General features: G+C 51.2%; 2 protein-coding genes across 2 annotated transcripts in view; both read right to left on the reverse strand.

The window, feature by feature from the left end:
• TRPV3 (transient receptor potential cation channel subfamily V member 3) overlaps positions 1–12,209 on the reverse strand; it is a 31,368-nt gene extending 19,159 nt beyond the window's left edge. Inside the window, exons 1-6 of the mRNA XM_037029594.1 lie at positions 12,098–12,209; positions 9,816–9,936; positions 3,349–3,453; positions 3,112–3,198; positions 2,248–2,402; positions 1,308–1,484 (exon numbers count right to left, since the gene is read on the reverse strand). Coding sequence (XP_036885489.1) covers positions 1,308–1,484; positions 2,248–2,402; positions 3,112–3,198; positions 3,349–3,453; positions 9,816–9,934 — 643 coding nt within the window. The 5' untranslated portion in view covers positions 9,935–9,936; positions 12,098–12,209. The remainder of the gene's footprint in view (positions 1–1,307; positions 1,485–2,247; positions 2,403–3,111; positions 3,199–3,348; positions 3,454–9,815; positions 9,937–12,097) is intronic.
• Positions 12,210–17,277: 5,068 nt separating this feature from the next.
• TRPV1 (transient receptor potential cation channel subfamily V member 1) overlaps positions 17,278–24,356 on the reverse strand; it is a 32,336-nt gene continuing 25,257 nt past the window's right edge. The window contains exons 13-15 of the mRNA XM_037029603.1: positions 24,121–24,248; positions 23,498–23,613; positions 17,278–18,122 (exon numbers count right to left, since the gene is read on the reverse strand). Coding sequence (XP_036885498.1) covers positions 17,950–18,122; positions 23,498–23,613; positions 24,121–24,248 — 417 coding nt within the window. The 3' untranslated portion in view covers positions 17,278–17,949. The remainder of the gene's footprint in view (positions 18,123–23,497; positions 23,614–24,120; positions 24,249–24,356) is intronic.

Consider the following 24,356-nt stretch of genomic DNA (forward strand, 5'->3'; position numbering starts at 1 on the left):
TCATGAAGGAAGGAAAGGACAAGGGGAGACTGAGAAAGGAGAGAGGTAAGGATTTCCAGCCAGGACAGCGAAGCCTTAACAGAGACACTAACCTTTATTTATTCACTCGTTCAAAAAACGTTTATTAAGGACCTCTTAGGTGAGACCCCAAGGGCACCAGGGAGTCCACTGTGGAGAAAGCAAAGTCCATCCCTACCCTCAAGGAGAACATACTGCCACAAAGAGGAGCCTGTAAGTCCCTGCAATACTGAAAAGAAGAAAAGAGGAGATAGAGGGGGGCTGAAAAGGGAGAAGAGCCGAGAGAGAGAAGTCTGAGGCACTGCCTAAACCTCCCTGGCCACAGGGCTAGTATCAACTCCCTGTGACAGGCTGAAGACATTATATAGCTCATTCAGTTTCTCTCTTTACTTTGGCTACCAGGGAACTCAAAGTGTAGCTTGGCACTCAAGGTGCCACAATCTTCCCGGGGTTTCCTCTCTTCCAATTGACAGCTTTTAGTTTTTCACAAGCTTTGCCCTTGTGTGTGAGAGAGAAAAGTTAAGGGCCTGAGCTTGACTCCCATCTGCAAAAGGCTGAGATGTTAGGTGCCCGTGACATGTCATTCAGACACACCCAGTAATTCTTGAGCCCATCTTTTTTGCCACAAGCACCTCATAAGAACCCAGTGGGATGTTTATTGACTCCAAAAACTCCAATGAGGATCCACCTTACTGATTATTTACAACTGATTATTCCAAGCCAGGAAACACTATCCCAAAGGGTCCCTTGCTCCTTCCCTGGACCACCTAAGAAAGAAGCCAGTAAACTGACATCCAGCGAGACAGTTGATGATGGTGATGATGATACTGATACTAATACTCCCCACCCAGCTCTCTAACCTCACCTCCAACCTTCTTTCCATCACTCAAATGTGCCATGTTCAATCCCATCTCAGGCTGTTCTGTATCCTTCTCAGCAGGTCAGGTCAAAGGTCACTTCTCTGACCATCTAACCTAAAGTTGTCCATCCCTCCTCATTTTTGGTCACATTATCTATTTAATTTTGTTTTCAAAGTGTTTTTCATCTAAAATCACCTTGTTCAGAGCAGTGGCCTTCATCTGTCTTATTCACCACTGCTCCCTGGTGCCAAGAACAATGCCTAGCATGTAGCCGGTGCTCAAAATTATTTGCAGAATGAAGGAAGGAAGAGAGGAGTGCCTGCTATGTGCTGAGTGCCACACTGTGTGCTCTGGACTTTCAGTGACAGCAGCGCCTCTGCATGGCCTGGCTGTGCCTGCCGTCCACACGCCCCTCCCGCAGGCAGGTACCTTCGTAGGCCTCCTCAGTGTACTCGGCGTTGATGAACCTGTCCAGAATGTCATTTTCATCAGCAAAGGCGAGCAGGATCCGCACAATCTCCTTGGTGTGGGGGTTGATGTTCAACAAGGCCTTCATCAGGCAGGTCTTCCCTGTGTCTGAGGCTGTCAGCTTGTGCATGAGGAAGTCTGCAGGCAAGGTCACAGGGTGGAGCCGCAGGAGGGGCCCTCGGCCTTCCCAGCCCAGAGGAGGGGAGGCCAGGGTACAGGAGCTGCTACCTCAGACCTCAAGACGTTACTGCATGCCCCTGCTGGCCTCCCTGAGCCCCCACCCCCTACCCACTCTGCTCTAGCTCCTCCTTTGCAGAGGGCTGGGGAGCTTTAACTAAGGACTTTCCCTCTGTCTTCTTCGCACTTTCCCTAGTAGGGGGCAATCCCATCGACCAATTGCATTGCTTCCCAGCATCTTCTTCAGTGCTAATGCCCCAGATCTCCAGCCTGCCCCTTCCTGGTAGCCTACAAATAGAGACTTCCCTAGCCTGCTATTCCCCTCATCCCAAGACAGCTCAGGGATACCACCATCCATCAAGTCACTGATGGCACCACCTGACTCCTCCCTCCCCCTCACTGCCCATGTCCTTGAGTCCTGCCAATGCCACTGCCTGAGTGCTGCTCCCCCCCCCTCAGCCCTGCTGCTGGGGACCCAACTCTGCCTGGATAGCGGCCTTCTCCAGTTTCACCCCCATTCTCCGGGCAGTAGCCAGACAGTGACCTTCACCTGTCTGAGCCCTCCATGGCTCCCCATTGCCCTCAAAGTCAGGTTCAAAGTCCCCAACCCAGCATTCAGGGCTCCTCACATGCCAGCCCCACAGGTTGGTGAGAGGGAAGGTGGGCAGCAAGAGCCCCACAGGAGCCCCCAGCCCTGCACCCTCTGCCGGGGCCAAGCACTGACCAGGCACATCCAGGCTGCGGCGCCTCTTGCAAAGCTCCTGCAGCTCCACCAGCAGCCCCAGCAGCTCCTCCACGAAGCCCTCAGACACAGCAGCAAAGATGCGCTTCTTCAGCCGTTTCTTTTGTCGCCTCCGCTCTTCTTTGGCCAGGTGTGGACTGAGGCCAGAATATTTTTCATCTCACCACACATGCACCACCACTACCACCTCTCTTCCCCTCTCCCCACCAGAGCTGCTGTGCCTCCGGACACTTCACCCCGACATCTCTGTCGGCCGGTGGTGATACCTGAAATCCCCTCCATTCATGCTCCCAGCTCCTGGGATCCATGGTGCCCTACACAGTCTCCCCGTCTATTCCAAATGCAATCACATCATATTAAATGTGTATTCAGATACAAAGAGTCATGAATAGGAAGGATATATGCCTAACTTAATAGTAATTACCTTGAAAGTATAGGATTAGGGGAAGGGAAATTTCATTTTTATATTTTGTGTTATTTAAATTTTTCATCTATCCCTCCCCAGTCCCCCACTGCAAATGGCAACTGTGTTAATGTGTTGACGTGTACCCTTTGTCTGTGTGTGCTCTTGCAGAATGTACATTGACGTTTGATGGCTTGTAGGCACGTATCTGAAATTTACATACATGGTATTGCATTAAGATCTCATTTTGCTACATACTGTAATGAATGAGTACTACTTTTATAGTTTATAAAATGTAATACTCCCCTCCCCCAGTAAATTTCCTACACATCACAGCCATGGGCCCAGACACTTGTCCCAACCCCCCAGGAATGGCGGCTTCTTTCTTTGTTACTCAGGGGCCCTATCAGGCACTGTGGGAGGAGGGGAAGGGCCAGGCTCACCTAGGGCTATTGGGATTGGATGGTGTCTCTGTCACATCATCCTGAGGTGATTGCGGGGAGTCCATGTCATCACCATTGCCAGAGAGGCTGGAGGAGAGGGAGAAGAGAAGAAAAAGAGAACGCATTTAAAAATGAACAACGCTAGCATGCCACAGCCAGGCCTGGCCACGTGGCCCAGGGCCAGTCACCACCGTCCTCTCAAGCTGAAGGCCAGCCAGGGCAGCGGGTCATACTCACCACTGCCGGATGTTAGAATCCATAGGCTTGGAGAAGATGGGTGGGGAGGTCTTGGCAACAGTGGGGTTGGGCTCAAACCCTTCTATCTCCAGGAAGAAGTGTGCGCTGGGGGGGACAACCAAATGAGGCCATTAGAACTGGGATAGGACCTGTGTGCCCTGTGACCCTGCTGCCAAGGGTGCCCACGCACCCTGCCAGCTCCATGCTGGACTTGGTGCCCATGTGGCCTCGCCTCACCCCACAGCAGCCCTGTGGGGGGGTTATTGTTCTTCTCACCCCCATCTCATAGGCAGGCATGTGGAGGCTCTGAGGCCAAGCAACTTGCCTAAGATCACACAGTAGGAAGCTGTCAGGGCCTGGATTCAAAGCTGGGTGACTTCTCACTAGAAATACTGGCTAGATTAATCCAGGGGTCTCTATGGAGTGGCCTACCACCTGAGGGGTTTCCTGTCTGCAGCTGCTTCCAGGGGCCAGGGTCTCAGCAGGGATAGGGAACATGGCAATGGGAGCTCATTCCTCCACCCCCTGCCTGCACGGCCTCTCCTGACTCAGGTCTGAGACAGAACCCAAGACCATGAGACCCACAGGAGCCTTTCTTGGCTCTCGAGGGAGAGGTGAAAGGCTGGAGTTACACTGGCTGCTCAGGTACAGTCCCGACCCCCACACTCAACTGCCTTCTATCATCACTCATGCTGGGGATCCTGTCAGGAAGGAAAGCTCAGGGAAGAACTTTGGAGCGGAGAGGTGAGGAGCAGTGGGAGGGTGAGTGAAGGGGCTGAGAGAAGAGAGAGGAGAGTTTAGAGCCCCGAGAAAGGAGAGAGATTCATTGTCCCATAAGAGGCGAGATGCACACCCAAGAGGTGACTTCCCAGCCTTGGTTTGCCTTTGGACACACCCACAAATGCAAACATGCATGCTCTCCAAGCCCACAACCACACACGCAGAGACACACCTTCTCAAGATGATCAGGATGGTGAGGATCAGGCTGAGGACGACCTGTGTTATAGCAACACCCCCACCCCACAGCTGCTGCAGAGTAAGTGCTGGCTCTGTGCCCTGGCTCCGTCACCTGGCCTGGAATGTGGCCTCAGCTGTGGCCTCTTGCCACCTGCTTCCTTCCCAAGCCTGGAAGGATCAATGCATGAGACCACAGAAGAGTTCCCAAAGTACAGTCCCAGCCATATCAAGTTCAGAAGGGAGGGCTGCAGGGGAGGAATAGTGACCCCATTCTACAAATGGGGAAACTGAGGCCCAGTATGAAGAAGCAGCTCATCCATAATCACCCCTGAGGGTAAAAGCCAAATTAGTCAGAGCACTGACTCCTAATATCTAGGCTCTTGGCTCACACCGTCATCCATGCTGCTCTGCTTTCCCCTCGGCCCTCTGAATCTGCTTCCAATGAGTCAACTCCAACAATTAGCTGCAGAGGCAGGCCACCCACCTCAGCCACCTCCTGGGGTTGGGTAGGCAGGAGGGAGACCCAGGCCTTGCCTGAGGAATCCCACTCCTCTCGTCTAGGCACAGACAAGCCTGGAAGGCTCAACGAATCCAGAAATGGGTGTAAGTGGTGTGAGGGGCAACAATGGCTGACACGTCAGCCCTCTTCCTGTTTCCTGCCCATCCAGAGGAACCTTCTGACCTGACCTAAAGTCAGATCCTTCTTTCAAAAGAGAAGACAAGGGAGGAGCAAACCCCTGCCTCAGAGCCTGAGGTTTGGGTTCTAGTCTGGCTCTGCCTCTGCCTCCTGTGTGACTCCAGGTAGTCTCTTGCTACCTCTGGGCCAAGCATCCTCGCCCGGACAGAGAATGACTGGGCCAGATGACCCCCAAGCCTTACACTCTGGAGCAGGGAAGCACTGGGATCACCCATTTATGGACCATAAATGGGCATCAGAGGTCATCGGTCTGATTGGCCACACCCCTGCCTCCTGCAGGGCCCCCACAAGAGCCCCTGAGACAGCCACCTCTCTGGGCTCTTCAGTAGTACATTTACTAAAAAAAAAATAGAGTACTTTACTCTATATGTTGAGAGCCCACAAGGTTCCAGGCACTGTTCTACGAACTGGTGGTATATAGGTGAACAAGTGGGCAAAATCTCTCCCCTCACAGAGTTACTGTTCTGGAGCATTGGTCCAAACTGGCCCCAGTGATCAGGCCAGGGCACAGCACAGTGAGGCTCTTGCTTCACTCGCTCTAGACCACACACTGTCCTTCAGCTATAAGTTCCTCAATGAAGAAACTACAATTTTTTCATCCTTGATTCACCAGAACTCAACACTCGTCTTCACACTCAGAAGACCTAACTAAATGGATGAGCAGAGAGATGGACAGATGGTGAGTGAAAGGTACATAAATGAGAAGAATGGCTGGTGGGACAGGTTGACAGATGAGTGTTGAGTGGATGGATGAATAGATGGATAGATGATGGATGTATGAGTGGATAAAGGGAAGGATGGATGGATGGATTGATACAGGGAGAAGGAAGGAAGGAAGGAAGGAAGGAAGGAAGGAAGGAAGGAAGGAAGGAAGGAAGGAAGGAAGGAAGGAAGGAAGGGGGAGAGGGAGGGAGAAAGAGAGGAGAGAAGGAAGGAAGAGTGGCTGAGGAATTAGTGGTTGGGTGGATAAGTAGGTGAATAGATAGACCGGTGAACTGGACCAATGAGCACACAGACAGCCACAGCCTACACTGTAATGTTCAGAGGCTGCACCCCTCAGGTGCCTCCCTCTGTGCTCTCAGTTGCCCAAAGTCCTCACCTCTCATGCCCTGCATTGCACAGGACTCTGAGAAGGGACCCTCTGCCTCTCTCCCACTCCTCTTTGCAAGGCCTCCTCCCAGAGTCTTCAGGGGTCATAAGAATGGCCCAGTCATGAAAGCATCTACCCACTCCAAGCCTGGAAAAGGAGGGCTCAAGGGAAGGGAAGAAGCATGTGAAGTGTCTCAGTGAAGTGACCTCACTCATGCTGAGGGGCTGTGCTGAGCCCCTGGGCAGCTTACTCATCAACTCACACACTCCTCTTCTCATCTTGCCTACTCCTTCACTGACTCAGCCACTTACTCAAAAACTATGAGTGTGCTCCATATAGGAAACCTGGGGGCCCAGAGGGCAGGCATGATCTTTCCAGAGGCCCTGACTTCAGAGATCTCAACCAGAGCTAACACTGTGCTAATAACCACACTACCTCTTCAGAGAGACTGTAGGAGCTTGGGGAAGGAGAAGGTCCTCCCAACTGAGGACAGGGACAGGGAGGGCTCCGTGCTCTGTCAGGTGGGGTTTGAAATGAACCTGTGGTTTGGGGAAAGCCCTGGAAGCAGAGAGAGCAGCATGAAAGAAGCTTCTGGAAGGAAGGTGAAGGCTGTGTCTGAGAAATGAGGTGTTCAGGGGGCAGGAAGGAGAGTGGTGGGAGCCAGGCTGGAGAGGACCCATCAGTGGGCAAGGATCTAACTCCTGGGACAGGAAGCTGCAGGACCACCAGGGCCAGTTCTACCCTACTTGCACCTGCCACCTCTTACCTTCCATCATGAGCTGATGGCAAGTTCTTGCGACAGCTGGCACCTGATCTGTGGCATTGTTTATTCCTACCTTTGGTCCACACCAAAGGGCACAACCTGGGTGTTTGTTTGTTTTTGAAGATTTTATTTACTTTTAGAGAGAGGGGAAGGGAAAGAGAAAGAGAGGGAGGGAAACATCAATATGTGGTTGCCTCTCACGCACCCACTTCTGGGGACCTGGCATGCGCCCTGACTGGGAATCGAACCTGCAACCCCTTGATTCACAGGCTGGTGGTCAATCCACTGAGCCACACCAGCCAGGGCACCACCTGGGTGTTGTTAACTCAGGTGAACAGACAGCTCTACACCATTTCTCCTACATTTCTGTCTCTCTGGAGGCAAGAAGAAAGGCAGGAGGGTGGTATATGGTGGCCTAGCTCAAGGGTAGCTCTGCTCTTACTCAGACAAGCCCACCCAGGAGCCTGCCTCACCCACTTTGTCCCAAGAAATGCCCACATGCTCTGAGGCCAACTCTTACACAGCCTGTATCAGCCTGCATCTCTATTCCTAGGCATCACCTTGCCCAGGGCCCAGTAAGATGGTCGCAGTGACAGCTACTCATGGGGATTAGCAGGAGGGCTGTGATGGTTCAGGAAAAAGCTCTCTAAAAATCTCTCCCCAATCTAGGTACCTTCAATTCTACCATTAAGACGTATTTTCCTAATGGTCAGAATTGCCTTCTTTGTTTACATATAATTTTTCTTTCCCTTTTCTTTCTAGACCTGAGCAGTCCTGAGGAAAATGCCCAAATTTTCAGGGCCTTGAGAGAAGTAGGCACACAAGCCCTTCAGAGAACCCTCAGGAAGAAGAAGGGGCCTCCACTTCCCAAGAAAAAAGTATCACCCCCAGGCGCTTGACTGGTAAAGGCCATAGGCAGAGCGGAGCTAGGAGCTACGCTCATGAACAGGGATGGGCTCAAAAAACACAGCTTGACTGCTGGAAGAACCTGGAATTTTCCTGAAATTCTGTCTTCAATCCTTCCCTTAGTTTCAAACCTCCCCTGGGAACATGAGAGGGAGGTGAGGGGAAGAGAGGCAGGAGGGTAGTAGTATTTGGTGGCTTAGCTCTAGAATCTCTCTGCTCTTATTCAGACAAGCCCACCCAGACCCAGGCTGCCTCATGGACCTGTCTGGTCTGTGAATTTTCTCTCCTGTGCTCCAGGATGGAGCGTCCCTTTGGATGTCCCTTGCACACCTCTCAGCCAACACTTCACAACTGAACTTGGCTTATTCCTCCTGACCTTGCTCCTTCTCCTCTGGTGTGCCCATGTTGAAGAGGGTTCCATTGCCGCTCCAGGTCCAACCCCCCCCCCACCAGAAGAAGGGGATGTTTTTTGTTCTCCATTCTCCCTCCCTTCCCATAGTTGACCCTGTGGACTCCATCATCCTAACATCCCTCTGATTGTCCCCCTTTTCTCCACCACTAACTGCCCAAGGTCAGAGCTCACCACTTGGGTTTCCCAACAGCTTCTCTTCCAATCCATCATCCACCCAGATCACCCAGAATATCCTTTCCGAAACGCAAATCTCACCATGCCCTTCCTTTCATACAAAGCCCTCTGTGGCTCCCCACTGCCCTCTGTTTTGTCCAGTCTCCTTATTGACCACCAAGCCCAGTCCCAATGGAATTCATCTCCTTGAAATCCCCCACCCACCCAGCACTTCAACCACATGGGACTTTTCACCAGTCCCTGCCCCCAGCCCCTGCCCAGGATGCCCTTCCTCCTCCTCTCCACCTGCCATCATCCGCTCTAATATCACCTCCTCCAGGAAGTAACCCGAGACTGCCCACAGAATCAGCATTACTTGCCCCCCACTCATGCCCTAGCCTGCCTAGTTCACCCCCTCTCTGGGGCACTTCCAGTTCTCCTTGGTGCCCCCTCTCACCAACTAGACAGTGAGCAAGGGCAGACATTCTTCTTTCTGTGTCCTAGACTCCCCAGCCTTGGCCCAAGCCTAAACCAGATGTACAGAAGACCTTAGGGGTTATTAATCAAACCAAGGTATGGAAAAGCACCAAGCTCACCTCTGGGCCAAGACTATGCCTGGGTCAGGGGCAGAGGAGGCAGAAAAAATGGGCCAACCTAGAGCAAGGGGGCCCACCCCAGAGGCAGGGGAAGCACAACTTGGGTGGGGGATGGGCATTCAGGATTGGGGAGCACCACCAAATAGGCTAAAGGTGTGGAGGGACTACAGCAGAGGCAGCTCAGGAGACAGTTGTGACCCTGGAGAAGTACGTTCCCTCTTCCATGTTCCCAACTGGGAAGTAATCATAACCATCCCAGCCCTGCCCAGGTCCCAGGGGCCCTGTGGAGTGAGGAGAACAATGATGACAATGAAGATGAAGCTCAAGGCAACAAAAACAGCATCAATGCCAACATGTGCTGGGCACCGTCTGCAGACCAGGCACAGTGCTGAGCACTTTGATGGCACAATCCCAATCAACCACTGTCCTATGAGTTGGTGCCATTGCTGGTGTCTCTCTTACACAAGCGGAGTTGCAGAGGGCGAATAATCTGGTTGGGCATGCAGGGGATGTGCATGAGAATAGTACCCAGTTGGGGGGTCCTGCCACCTGGAACCTCCACCCACCTTTTGCTCCTTTTCTCCAGGATGGCTCCAGCCATCCCTTACCTCCCCCATGAACCTTCCTGAATGTTTCTGTCTCAGTGCCCCATGACCCCTTTAGGAAGGCTTCCCTAATTATTCCAGCCATACTGAGCTCCCCAGCTCAGCTCCCCGAGTTTGCAGCATGGTTTTCCCACCTTGCCCCAGTTACATGTACCTGGTTGGGCACCAGACCACTGCAGAAGAGACTGAGACTCTGGGGTCCACCCCAGACAAAGGCTCCCGAGGGTGGGCACCAGGACTACTGGGCCCTCGCAGCACAGTACCCAGGCCCAGGCCTGCCAGTCTTACCTCTTCTTAGTGGGGGTGATCTCTGCTGGCCTCTTCTCCTGCAGGACAACAGTGTTCCCGCTGGGGACGGTGGCTTTTCTTCCCATCAGGGACACCAGCTCCTTGGGGTGGGCATCCATGGCTAGTACACAGTCACAGCACAGATGCTCAGGTTAAGGGGGCAGGAAGGAGCTTCAAGGGGCTTCAGGCCCCCTGTGCCCCCTGATTACACCACCTAGGATGGGGAACTCACTCTCTCCCTTCTCAGACCACCAACTCTTCTCAGGGAGACTGTGCCTGAAGCTTTCCGTCCCCCTGCACCCTGGGCCAGTGGGTCCTAGGAGAGCCCCGCAAGCCTCCAGGTACAGACCACCATGCCCTGAGCCTCTCTCAGGACGTCATGTCCAGCCGCACCCACCTTCAGGTGGACTCCTGAGAAAACACTCTGCTGTCCCAGGGCTCAACTCTAATTTTGTGCTCAGAGCTTCCTCGACAGAACAGGACTTGTCACCTCCTTTGCTCTGGACACTATGCTCCTAATAACACAGCTTCAGCCCCTCTGCTTTTTAGATTTCTCCGCCCCTTGGTGACCTCTGCAACTAACACTCTGATCCTCAGAGCAACAGAGCCCCCTTCCCCAGGGACAGAGGGGCAGCCCCTCCATCCAGACCTGCTTTACTGATGCTCAGTATGGGTGGATCCAGGGCTGGGCTGGGAGGGAGGTGCTAGAACAAGGAGCTGATACATCTGAGACAGTGGAGGAGGAAGAGCAATCCAAGTGGATGGAGGGCCTGAGTCAAGACCAGCAGTCAAACAGCTGAGTGAGTGGCAAGGAGCTGGGGTGGCCCGAGAGCCTGGTTGTTCATGGGGAGCCCTGGCAACAAGAGGCTTAGGAGCAGGATGGGCCAGTTTGGGAGGGCCTGGAACACCAGGCAGGAGCTGTGGCAGATCCCAAGGTAGCAGGAGACACAGGAGACAGCCACCTTAGAGAGAGCAGTCTGTGTGTGTCATGGGGACACCAGAGGCCAGGGTTCCAGGGGGAGGCTGCTGTGGGGAAGGGTGGGCTGACCATATAGGGGGAGATGGTGCAAGGGTTGTGTGGACAGGGGCTGACTCTGCAGTGGATGGGAACAATCCTCAGCCTGAGCAGCCCTCAGAGAACTCCCTCCAAGTCACAGGGGTGGGAAGGAGGTGAGGGACAGATTTCTGTAGGAAGAGACCAGTTGGGGGAGTAGAACCGGGGCCACTGGTGATTCTGCCCCAAATAAGAAAGCTTCCCGGAGGAAGTTTCTGGAGCAGGTTGTCATCAGACTGGAGTAAGGTCTAGAAATGTCACAACCCCCCTACACGCACTAAAAGGGAGCAACTCAGGAGGGGAGGAGTCATTCAACAGAGGCCTTTGGCCCTGACTACGGCACATGGAGGCAGGGAGCTCTGAGGAGGGGCCTCAGGGCCAAAGGGCGGAGCATCCCAGTGAGAGGCGATCGAAACAGCCAGATGCACAGACATGCAGGCCAAGAGTAAAGAAGAAGGAGGAAAGGAAAGGCATGTCTCCAATACCTCCCTGGACCTCTGGCTTCTGTTCTGAGAAATGGGCTAAATGGTCCCCAAGGACCTTGTGTCTCTATGCACACCAGCTGGCTGCTCCACCCTCTTTCCCCTGGCCCATGAGTGTGGGCGAGTAGTGGGCAGCGAGGGACAGAGGTTCAGGAGAACCCTAGACTAGGGGTGCGGCAGCTGTAATTAGCTCCCTGAGTCACCCTGGGAGCTCTGTGTTCTCACCAGCTGGACTCTCTCATTGCCTTGGTATCCTTATCTCCAGAGCAGGCTTCCACCTGGGAAGTAGGAGGTCGTGCCTCCCAAGCACTAACAGTGACTGGAACGGCCTTTTCTTGAAGATGGACAAGGCCCACAGCCACAAGGGAGCCCCCACGCCTGCTGGCCCAGCACCTGTGGGATGCCTGGACATGGTCCCTCTCAAGCTCTGGAGCCATCTGACCCCATCCTGAAGTCCCATCACACCCATGCTCTAGAGAGGCACATCCCTGCACCTGCTAGGAAGGCAGGAGCCTTACCTCTGGCCTGGGCAGCTGTGAGAGTTCCCCCTCCGCCAGACACCCAAACGTCAGGGAAGGGTTCCTGGACCCACCAGAACCCCTGCTCTCAAACCCTCCCGGTGGCCAAGGGCTCGTGTCCAGCTTTGTTTCCCATGCTGAGCCTCATACTCCTTCCCAACCCTAAGGAGCTCTCCTTGGACTTCCTTGGGGCTTTGAAGGGCACTGGCTGCCTTTGTGGCAACTCACCTGGTGAAGTCCAGGTGGCAGTGGCTACCCTTGCTCTGAGATCACCGAATGTCCCGGGCCCAAGGCCCCCCAGTGGGACTGTGGCTGAGGCGGCAGGAGGCTCTCATCACAGGGAGAGAGATGGCTGGAATGAGGCTTTAGAGGCAGAACTGGCTGGGCGACCTGCCCGGGGCACCAGGCAGGCCACACCCACCAGCTGGCTGCACTACCCCCCGCCCACGTGCCATGCCTTAATCACCTCCACGCCCACATGACAGCCTCACCCTGACCCAGGAGAAGGTGAGGAGACAGCAGGTGTCAAGGCCAATGTTCTGGTCTCAACTCTTCCCTCTCTTGTGATGGAGGATGCACATCGTGGGACTCAGTTTCCCCAACTGAGAAATGGGAATCAATGCTTACTTCCCAAGGATGCTTTGAAGAGTCAGAGGTTCTGCTGGTGGGAGGGCTTAATGAAAAGTCAATTGCTCTATCCTGACCCCTGGGAGGCAAGGCCACTGCTGAGGCTTGACTGGGTGACCTCAGGGGGACCAGCCCCAAGACTTGGTAGCAGTCTCACAGAGCCTGGGATCAGGTCCTCTCAGACACAGAAGAAGTCCTCAGTCAATGCTCCCACTAGAAATGATGTGCCACAGACCTTGGTGTCAGATAGCCTCACACATTTCTGACTACATGACTCTGGCCAAGTCATTCTCTCCAGCCTCAGTTTCCTCATCTGTGAAATGGGCATCACAAACCCCCTTCCCAAGTTACTGAGTTGCTGTGGGGATTAAATGGGAGAACATATAGAACGAGGCCCAGAGAACAGAAAGTACTCGACAAATGAAGACAGCTATTAGCTATTATTGTTTGTGTCATGCTGATTCATTCTCCCAGCAACTGCCCTGAGTATTTGCATCAGGGAAGACTCGGTGCCCTCCCTATGCTCAGGCCACAGCTGTGAAGGGGCGGAGCCAGGCTGGTGTGACCCTGCCTGTCTCTACGTCACCAGGGAATTACACACCTGCTCCCGTAGGCAGGATGGAACTGGGATGGAGCAGGAAGTTTCTGAAGACAGGGATGGCGCCAGTGACTGATGCCGCAGGGACTTCCTCGACTGTATGGGCCATGCCCCTTGATTCCTCAGCACCACAACCCACCAGGCCTGGGGAGAGGCAGGAGGAGGGTCAAGCTTCTGACCGTGGGATAGCAGGCCCCGTGTCCAGGAAGGAGCAGAAAACCTGGCTTCAGGGCCAGCAGGCCTCAGGTGTGGCTGATGTAGGAGGTTTTTCTTACTATTTAAGTCAGGGGGTCCCGAAGCTCCCACACACACAATGCAAAATCTCATCACTGCCTGGAATTCCACATTGAAGCCCATTTGGGGATCAAGCATAGTTCTCCCTGTCTCACGCAGTTTACTGCCCCTCCTGACTGAGTCCCTCACCCCTCCTGGCTTGCTTCTGACTGCCCGAGAGCCCTGGGGGTGAGGCTGCAGCCAAATTCCAGTGTTGATGCTTTGCCTGATGTCAGCACATTTTTTCAAAGGCCAGGCTGGAGCTGGTTCAAAAGGCCTCCCCACCTCCTTCCCAAAAGAGAACGCACTACACCCAACAAGGAGAAAGGGAAACCCCCCCTGCTGTGGAAGGGAGCAGGGGCCACATCACCAGACAGACTCAGAGCCATGTCCCCCACTCCCACCCCACACACATGGAAACACAGCTCCAGTCCCCTTAATCCAACACAAGGTGGCATCCCAGGGTGACAGACAAGGCAGAGAAGCCACAGACCAGTGTGGGATTCAGAAATGGAGAAGGGTGGTTTCGTCCTCCAGGAATGTGAAACCCTAACCCCACCTGGCAGGTTGTAAGGACAAAAAGGACTCAGGCCACCAAGGAGGGAGGAAGCGCCTCTAATGGGGAGGTGGGAGGTGGGCATTTGGGTTGGACTTGAAAGGAGGAAGGACAGTCTCCACAGGAGAGGGACTCTCCCTGAGAGGGATTTAGAGGCCGGAAACCCCAGACGTTCAAGGAGTGGTGACGTGTTTGGGTGGCACTGAAACTCAGTTGGGTATCAGATGTGCTCTGCGGAGTCCAGCTGCAGCCCACTGAATGACCCCAGGCCACTGAGTCAGCCCGGACCCCTGTCACAAACCGCTGTGCAGGCCTAGTCTCACAGGCAAGGGGCACAGGGCCCTGCTGAGGACGCTGTTGTCATGTGGTCAGGCGGGAAGGGAAGTGACTGGCTGTGCTGAGCCAGCACCTCATATCAAAGCCAGTGCCAGCTGCTGCTTCCGGGTGGGACCTGTGTTTGGGGCCCACACAGCATAGCAGCAGGAGCATGGAGCCAGGAGTCCTGCCTCTTTCTTCCAAGCCTGGTCCCCTGCAGAACTGCAGAACCGAGCTTTGCCCGCTGCGCCACCACCACCAACATGCACATGCTCCTGAGCAATTACTTACAGCTGCCCCTATGCCTGGGAGCCTGGAAGGATTAACAACCTGCCCCCACAATGGAGCTCCTGGCTCCTTGGTGTTCCCTGGTGCAGCCATGACTCATGCTGCATCCTCCCTCCACCAGTGACCTCAGCTCCCTCTCTGCCAGTGAATTTTCAGGCAGAGCCTAAAGAGGTACGGTTCCAGGAGGGACCCTTCGAACCCGCTGTGCCTGTGGAACAAAACAACAAAAAGCATGGGGCCAGTGGCCCAGTGTGGGATGCAGGCTGCAAGGGGAAAGGGCGGCCTCTGCATATTCCCAACCCAGTCCTGCTCCCCAAAGCCCCTAGACTTGGCCAGTATACCCCCTATATGCCCCCATCTCTCCAGACTGAGATCAAAGTAGAAGCCTCAGTCAGCAGTCTCTGTCTGCTCCACATCTGTCTGCTGTGAAATGTAAAATGCCCCACAGCAGATGACACACCAGATGCCCCTTCTCCCTCCTGTCTGCACCTCCCAAGCCTTGCAGACATCAGGGCCCAGGCAGGTCCACAAGATTCCCCCAAGAGAGAGAAATGAGAGAAGAGGTCTCTGTGGGGTCGGTGGAGCCAGGTAGGGGCCAACCCCTTGACCTACTCTAGTAACACCCCACTCGGTGCTGTGAGGAAGGCAAGACTAGGCAGAGCTCCATCAACAGCCTTGGCCCCACTCCACAGTGGTCAGGAGAGGGCCACTGTGGTCAGGAGAGGGCCACCGCGTCCTGGCAGCCACGGCTGTCCTTGGGCAAGGAGAGCTGAGCAGCCTCTCTGTCCGGGATTCTGTGTAGTGGCTCATCCTGCCTCCAGGTGATGGAAGGAGGCACATGGGGATGGAGAGATAAAGAGACAGCAACAGGAACAAACAAAACAAAAACAGACTCATGGATACAATGAACAGACTGGTGGTTGCCAAAGGGGAGGGCGTCTGGAGGACTGGGTGAGAAAGGTGAGAGACTGAGAAGCAGAGATTGGCAGTCACAGAACACCTGTGGGGATGTAAAGTACAGCACAGGGAATATAGTCAGTAACATTGTAGTAAGTATGTATGTGGTGCCACATGGGTACTAGAAATATTGGGGGGGACACTTCATAATGTGTATGACGGTTTAGCCACTATGCCACACACCTGAAACTAACATAAAATAATGTTAATGCCATCTGTAATTGAAAAACATTTTTAATTAAACTAAAACTTTTAAGAGACAGCAATAGATTAAATACATAAATAAACCCAGCTAGTGGCAGGCGTGACCCCTTAAACAGCCCCGGCTCACACAAAAGGCTGTGGGCCTTCACTTCGCTGAGGAACACCCACAAGAGTCCTCCCAGCTCTAAGTCAGTGCGGAATTTGACTCAAGTTGCAGAAACTCGTAGCTACGTCACATCGACACGACATTTTCTGAGGAAGGCCCACCAGTAAAGAAAGGGGTCCCAGGCCCACATCAGGACTCGAGAAGCCCTTGCGTCTCCCTCTGACCCAGGGATGGGCTGGCTGGCCCAGCCCCTGCTCCACCAGGCAGCCCGGCTCTGCGGTTCAGTTCTGGGCTCTGGAGTCAAGCTGCCTGGGCTCAGGGCCGGGCAATACTGTTGACAGGTCGTGTAACCTTGCTAATTGTCCCGGCTTCGTTTTTCTCTTCTATAAAATGGAGCTAATGATAGCTCTCTGCGGGCTGTTAGGGGGCTTGAAGGGTAATGCCCATCGAGCACGTCGTATAAACGCTCAATGCGTTCTGGCCATCTGGGTTCCTCCTCTATGCCCATTTGCCATGGCAGGGCCACAGCTCACTCCACCCCTCGTCAGCCGGCCCTCATGCTCCTCAGTCAGACCTTGCGTGTGGAGGCAGATACAATGCTGGAGGCCATGGAGGAGGGGGTCCCAGTGTTTCCTTGATACCCCTCTTGCGGTGGGGCTGAAGCCCCAGCCTCTGCTCATGTCAGCCCTCCTTCCATGAACCAGCATCCAACAATTCCATGACGGGGCAGCTTATTCCACACTCCACAGACATTAACACAACCCTGCCAACATCTGGGACAGCTCTTCTAGAGCACTGTTTGTTGAGTTCTCTATAATAAAGCAGAAGTCAGCAAACGTTTATGCAAAGGGCCAGAGAATAAATACTTCAGGCGTTGCAGGCTATTCTGTCTCTGTTGCAGCTGCTCATAGCTTCCCCGTAGCATGAAAGCGGCCACACACAGTTCAGAAACGAGTGGCCATGCCGTGTCCCAGTAAAAGTTTGTTTACACAAACAGGCAGCAGGCTGGATTTGGCCCACGGCCCATCGTTCGCTGCATATGGTAGGTGTGTGCATGAAGGTGTGCCATGCCCGTGGGTAACAAGGAACAGGTGACCAAAGCCACTAGACTTAGAGGGTTGTACACACACACACAGAGAACACACGTGCACGCACACACGGACCGCACAGAGCTGATTAGCTGTGCCAGCCCAATGGGTGGCATGAAGTTCACACTTGGCACAATACATACACATACATGTTTGTTTATTTGACAGATGACAGGACAGATGGCGTAGGTGTGTGCATGAAGGTGTGCCATGCCCGTGGGTAACAAGGAACAGGTGACCAAAGCCACTAGACTTAGAGGGTTGTACACACACACACAGAGAACACACACGTGCACGCACACACGGACCGCACAGAACTGATTAGCTGTGCCAGCCCAATGGGTGGCATGAAGTTCACACTTGGCACAATACATACACATACATGTTTGTTTATTTGACAGATGACAGGACAGATGGCGGTGGAAGCATGTGCCGCTGCAGGGGGCAGGACAGTGATAGCTGCAAATGGAAGATCATTAAAAAATCCTGCCACACCTTTGGGGTGGGGCTCTTTACTTGCATTTAAACAGCTAATATTTTGGGAACTGTGATGCATCATGGAAGGACAAAGTCACTGTGGAAAAAAACAATTCTTGCAGAGCTGGGAATGGGGCCAGCTGCCCCACCTTCTATGAGGAGAAAACGACATCCCCCCCAGACCGCTCAGGACAGGGGAGAGAGTAAGCACAATACAGAGTGGCCTCTCAAGCGCTTTGTTCTAAAAGGCGTTTTCCTGGGCTTTATTCACTTTTCCTCCCAGTAATATAAAATAAGATAAGATAAAATAAACAGGGGCATCATATATGTCCAAGAGATTTATCATTCGTGATGTTTAATAAAGTCAGTAAAACCTCAAAAGCAAGATCTTTTCTTGTTAGGAGATGCACTTGGGGACAGTGAGGTTGGATGACTATCACTCCCCATGCCCCCAACACCACTCCTTGCCTTGTGTCTGGGCAGGTGCAGGCTGGGCGAGGCTTCTGGGAGAGCACAGGTGTTCCCCACACGGCCCCCAGCCAGTGTGCTAGCCTAAGGCCCACAGTGTCAAAAGCACCCTGCGGGGGTCCCTCACTTTTCCCCTAAAGCAGCAGGATCCTTGAAGACCTCAGCATCTTCTGGCTTGAGGGACCCTGAGAAGTGCTTCAGATGAACCTCCTCAGGCTGAGCAGGTTGCCTTTCTCGAGTGCTTGCATCTCTTAATAGGGGAACCAGGGCAAAGTTCTTCCAGTTTCTCCCTGCAACTAAACAGTAAAACATCATTACTGACTTGGGTGCAGCAAAACAATGATAAATATGTATCAGTTGGTCTTACCAATCTGCAGATGAAAGGGGGCCCAGGTGTGTTGGTGTTTCCTGAAGCACCCAGACCAGTGTCGTTTCCTCTTCCCTCAGCTGCTCAAGGAGCCTCATCCTCTCTGGCAGCTCCTCACATTCTCTTCCTCTGCTCCCACCCTGGTTTGCTTATGGCTTCATAAGAGCCTATGGCTTGCCTCTCTCCTCCGTTTCCTCCCTGCCCAGGTGGGAGGGAGAGTGGGCCTGCCCCCTGACTTGCTCCACACTGAGGTCATATGTAAGGTGATGAACACCAGCCAAAGAATCAGGATTTGGGGTTCAGACCCTACCTGGGCACAGCAGATTGGGAACAATGTCAAGGAAATCACAGTGACACTGGGCTTTGGACAGGGACCTTACATGTGGCCTGTAGCTCCAGCCCTGGCCACCTCAGAAAAATAACAGGCAGGAAGTGACGGGTAAGCTGTGTGTGCTCTCCTTCCATTGGCTAGAGCCCTGGTCAGCCAAGCCCTCTGGTTGGCCACACGTCCTACCCCCAGGCCACAACTCAGGCCAGGCACTTCTGCCGGTATCCAACAGCGGCCACATCTCAAAGGCATCAGGAATGCTGGGAGCTGGGCCCAATATGGCTACTCCAGCTTAATACTTCAGGTCCTGGTGTTTCCCACAGGTCCACAGGCTATCACTGGCCTGTCCCCCAACCCCAGTCTAACACTAAGTATCAAGGGCTGAAAGATGATCTCTCGAGGAACCCAGGGGTAGAAGCAGGAGGGCACCATCTTCTGGCTGACTGGGTGGTAGGGAGACCCAGCCTTAGGGACTGCTTAGCCCAGCTCCAGGGCCCTCAAATCAAGTACGGGTTTTCCAGTGTCCACTTCCCATAGCTCAGAGGCCAAGACCCCCTCATGTGCTCTCCCTACCTCAGTTACTGACCACTTTTCTCCCCTGCTCTTTCTCTCCTGCATTCCCTCCCGCCTTTGCAATCATAGGCACCATGGGTTATCTGGACTATCTGGCTATTCATACTGGAGTGTCACTGTTACAAGGTTGTACAGGAAAGTAAAACCCTCAGGAAATATTTGCTAGGTAAGTAAAGTATGAAATCAGGGAACCTCTCACCATTCTCTACCACCACCCCAGTTAACGTGAATGTGTGTGTCCCTGCCACCAGGTCAACATCTTTGTTAATATCACAATGAATGGGCAGTGCGTCAACAGCCAACAATGTGATGCTAACAATGCAAATCAACTGCAAAGTGAAACAGCAAATCTTGTAAAAGGTGTCAGATTTCATGAAATCAACAAAAGTGATGTTGGAAAAGTACTCAAATTGCATGCAAAGCCATCTTCAAATGCCTCTATGACAAATAGACCCATTAACAACTGAAGAAGAGGTCATCGATAGGTATTATGGAATGATACAGGGAGTGCTCCCAATGAGACTCATGGAGAAATTACAGGATGGCAGAAGGCCCTTTGGAAAACTGATGAAGGCCTTGAGTAGTTTTCCAAAAATAAGTCTCTTGATAAAAACAGATTTTCATTCCCAGCTCTAATGGAGTATCTAGTACTGGGCCAGCCATCCTGCTGTAAACAACCATAAAACTGGACAAAATACCTGCAGCAAATACATGCCTTATGTTTTCAGTCATAGAACAGCAGGTGGTGAAAAACTGCAGTTTCTGAGAGAAAGGAAATTCACAAGGTGAGCCCCACGATTGCCCTGATGTTTTATTTAGGGACAAGTTATCTGACTATGGCGCAGTGGTCCAAGCAGAATGTGGCAATGCCTCTGAGCTGAAGCAGCTAGCATCTGTGGGACAGGGCACAGGACAAGAGGAGGAAAGGAACTTGGACATGGATGTCCATAAGTGCCTGGCTGAGAGCTGGGCTGTGTTGCACAGAGTGAGACAGCATTAGTCCCAACAGAGAGTGCTGTCATGAGGTTGCAAGTGGGACAGAGATGCTAAAAGCTGAGCAGTACTAAGGGATATTGGAGATGCAGGCCAGCCAGAGCAGAGAGACCTCCTCAATACCCTTTCTCCACATTAAGCTAAAATACCAGAAATGCCCATGTACTCTACCTAACCTAGAGTAAGCACTACTCAAGACTCACCCAACACGGCCTAAAACCAAATCCTGTTAAGCTCCTCACTAGAAAATTTGGAGGCTGAGTCCCAAAAGTTTATGGGATTAGCAAATACCTTGGAGTGTCCACAGATCTACCATAATAAAGCTGAAAACTAACCCTAAGCAAATTCAAAGTGGTTCATCAGTAACTGAACTGCCAACTAGAACAAAAATCCAACCATGAGTCTTTACAGCATATAATTCACAATACCTAGCATACAATTGATAGTTACTAGATATGAAAAGAAACAGGGGAGTGTGATTCACAATCAGGGCAAAAAAGCAGTCAATACAAACTGACCTCAAGATGGCCCAGATGTTGAATTTACCAGACTGAGAATTTAAAGGAGCTATGACTAGGTGGAGCAAGAGTAGGTTCACAGTTGTTCATATGGAAAATAGTACAACAATTAATAATACAAGAATAAACTCTGTGTTTCACATACTCACAACGGTAAACCTACTTTTTCCCTAGTCTGTATAAATATGTTGAAAGAACCAAAGGAAAATAGGGAACAGATGAGGGAACAGATGTTTTAATGAGGGAACAGATAAGGAATCTCAGGACACAAATGGAAACTATAAAGAGAACCAAATAGAAATTCTAAAACCAAATAGCACAATATTTGGAATGCAATGGTCACTGAATGGGCTTAGTAGCAGTTTGAAGATGGCTGAGGAAAGGGTCAGTGAACATGAAGACAGATTGATGTACATCATCATGTTTGAGAAACAAAAAAATTTTGAGAAAAATGAACAAAACCTAAAACACCTATGGGACAATATCAAAGGTCTAAGATACATGTAATTAGAGTCCCAAAAGGAGAAGATGGCAAGAATAAAGAAGAATAAAGCAAAATACATATAGTTACTTCCCCATTATGATGAAACATGTCGATGTACAGATCCAAGAATCTCAGCAAACCCCAAGAAAAATAGACCAAAGAGAACCATACCTAAGCACATCTTAGTCAAACTGCTGAAAAACAAAAATAAAAAGAATATTTTAAAAACAGCCAGAGGAAAAAAAGACACATTACAGATAGGAGAACAACATTGCAAATAATGGGCAGCTTTTCATCAGAAACAATGGAGGCCAGAAGACAGAAGAGAAACATAGTTAAAGTGCTCTAATTTTAAAAAGAAAAAAATCTGTTAACCTAGAATTCTATATCCAGTGAAAATATCCTTTAAACATAAAGATGAACTTGACATTTTCAGGTAAACCAAATCCGATAGAAAACTAATCTGTACGGTAAGTTCTCACTTAACATGATTGTCAATAGGTTCTGTGGCTTGAAGTAAGACAATGTACAATGAAACCAATTTTACAAGGTTAATTGATATAAACAAGAACTAAGTCCCTATGGCATTGGGTTTGGCAATTGTTTCTTGGACATGACATCAAAATAACAGGCAACAATAAGTTGGGCTTTGTTAACATTTAAAACTTTTGGGCCCTGGCTGGTATAGTTCAGTGAATTGAGTACCAGCCTGTGAACCAAGGGGTTACTGGTTCGATTCCCAGTCAGAGGGCGTGCCTGGGCTGCAGAACAGGTCCCCAGCAGGGGGCACATGAGAGGTGACCATACATTGATGTTTCTCTCCCTCTCTTTCTACCTCCTGTCTCCTCTCTCTAAAAATAAATAAATAAAGATCTTTTTAAAAATTTGAAACTTTTGTACATCAAAGGACTCCACTGAGAGAGTAGAAAGACAGAAGGAGAAAATACTTGCAAATCATGCATCCGATAAAGTATTAATATCTTGAATAGGTAAAGAATTTCTATAACTCAACAACAACAGAACAAATTTTAAAATGGGCAAAGGGCTTGAATAGACATTTCTCAAATATCTATAAATGGAAAATTAAAACATGAAAAGATGTTCAAATTCATTAGTCATTAGGGAAATGCACATCAAAACTGCAATGAAATACAATCTCACATCCATTAGGATGGCTATAATTTAAAAAAGAAGAAAATAACAAATGTTAGTGAGGATATGGAATCCTCAGGCATTGCTGGTGGAAATGTAAAATGGTATAGCTGCTTTGGAAAATAGTTTGCCAGTTCCTGAAAAAGGTAGACATAGAATTACCATATAATCCAGCAATTTCACCCCTACCCAAAAGAATTGAAAGCAGGGATTCAAACAAAACTTATACACCCATATTCATAGCATTATTCACAATAGCCAAAATGGTAGGCACAATCCTAATGTCAACCAACAGGTGAATGGATAAATATAATACACTATACCATATATATACAATGTAGTATTATTCAGCCAGGCACAAAAAGACGTATATTGAATAATTCCACTTATATGAAGTACTTAAAATAGGCAAATTCATTGAGACAGAAAGTAGAAAAGAGGTTGCCAGGGAGGAAGGTGGGGTGTTATGATATATGGATATTCCACATATCTATATCATTCATATATATATATATATATATATATATATATACATATATATATATCCCACAATTTTTAAAAAAACTAAAAGCAAAGANATATATATATATATACATATATATATATATCCCACAATTTTTAAAAAAACTAAAAGCAAAGAATTAGGGAGGGGTTGTAATTATAACTAAAAATGTATCCAATATAAAGCAAGTTAGCTTCCTTTTTAAGTAAATATCTTTAATCAGACCTTAATTTAATGTCTGCTGTTAAATGTTTACCATTAACTGTTAAAGGACTTTTTTCTGGTAGTGATTTTCTGCAGGGCTTTTCTGCTCAAGGTGTACCCTTTACTCTTCCCATTCTTCCCTCCTGTGCCTGCCACACATGAGTGTGCATGTGGCCCTGTGTGTGTCCATAAGCCTCACAGAGCTGAGTGCACACAGGTGTGAGGCATGGAGTAGAGGAGACACAGCAGTCCACAACAAGGTCAGTAGTCCAGGTGGCTGGATGTGGGCTGAGCTGCTTCCTCTGGGGCACTGAACAGGTGCCTGGGCCAAGGGTGCTAGCAGAGCCACGTGCATGGGCAATGTGGAGCAGCAGCTGTGCAGGTGTGCATGAGAGCACAAAGAGGTGCCCATGATGAGTATATGAGGGAGGATGACTCTTGGGGCCATTCCAGTGCCCAGGCCATGGGGTGAGGAAGGCCTACAAGGAGTGGGGGCAGCCAAGGTTTCACCTGGCCAGCACGCTGCAGCAGCCCTCCCCTTATACCTCACCTCTGCTTGACCGCAGAGAGAAACTCAGGGTTCGCTTAATGCCTTCACAATTGCCAGGGTCTTCATTGATGATGCCCACATTGGTGTTCCAGGTGGTCCAGTTCACCTCATCTACCCTGAGGGGCAAGGAGACAGGGGTCAGGGAGCAGGTGGCCTAAGAGCCATGCCCACCTTCCCAGGTCAAGGGCTTGGCCCCACAGGCCAAACCCAAGAAGCCCATATATCAGGATGGAGAGCCTCGTTTCTGATCCTGATCACCAGGTGACTCCTTCTGGATACCTCATTTTCTTGCATTTAATGTCTGGGTCTCACCAGCTGAGATCTAAGGTGGGCCTGCTATGGCCACAGCTGAGCACTGTACCTACAGCTAGCATGGGGAGAGTCCCCTATGTCCATGGCTGGCCCCAAAAGGCCCTGAGACAGGCTCTGTACCCACAGCTGGCTACAGGTGGGACCTCATACCCACACTAAGCGCTGGCCCCTGTACTCATAGCTGGCTCTAGGTGAGTCCCTATAGGTGAGCCCTGAGGCAGGCCTCTATATCCACAGCTGGCTCTGACTGGGTCCCCAATATCCACAGCGGATCTGAGCTCCCCAGGCTTTAATTCCTGCTTGGGCATTACCTGAAACACCACCTGTAGTCATCCTTGCCATCGGGTGTATACCCCACCTGCAACAGCTTGCCTGAGCGGAAAGCCTTCCTCATGCACTTTAGGAAGCTTTTCTCTGTGTCCAGGATGGTGATGGCTCTCTGCAGGAAGACACAAAGGGCAGAGGGACAGGAGACTCATTCAGGGGTCATGCTGGCTGCCAGTGCTGGCTGCCAAGGTCAGCCTCCCCAGGGTCTCTCCCAGGCTCA

Source organism: Sturnira hondurensis, unplaced genomic scaffold, assembly GCF_014824575.4.
Source record: "Sturnira hondurensis isolate 20B ecotype Veracruz unplaced genomic scaffold, ASM1482457v3 Scaffold0020374, whole genome shotgun sequence".
In the NCBI taxonomy this organism is placed as follows: Eukaryota; Metazoa; Chordata; class Mammalia; order Chiroptera; family Phyllostomidae; genus Sturnira; species Sturnira hondurensis.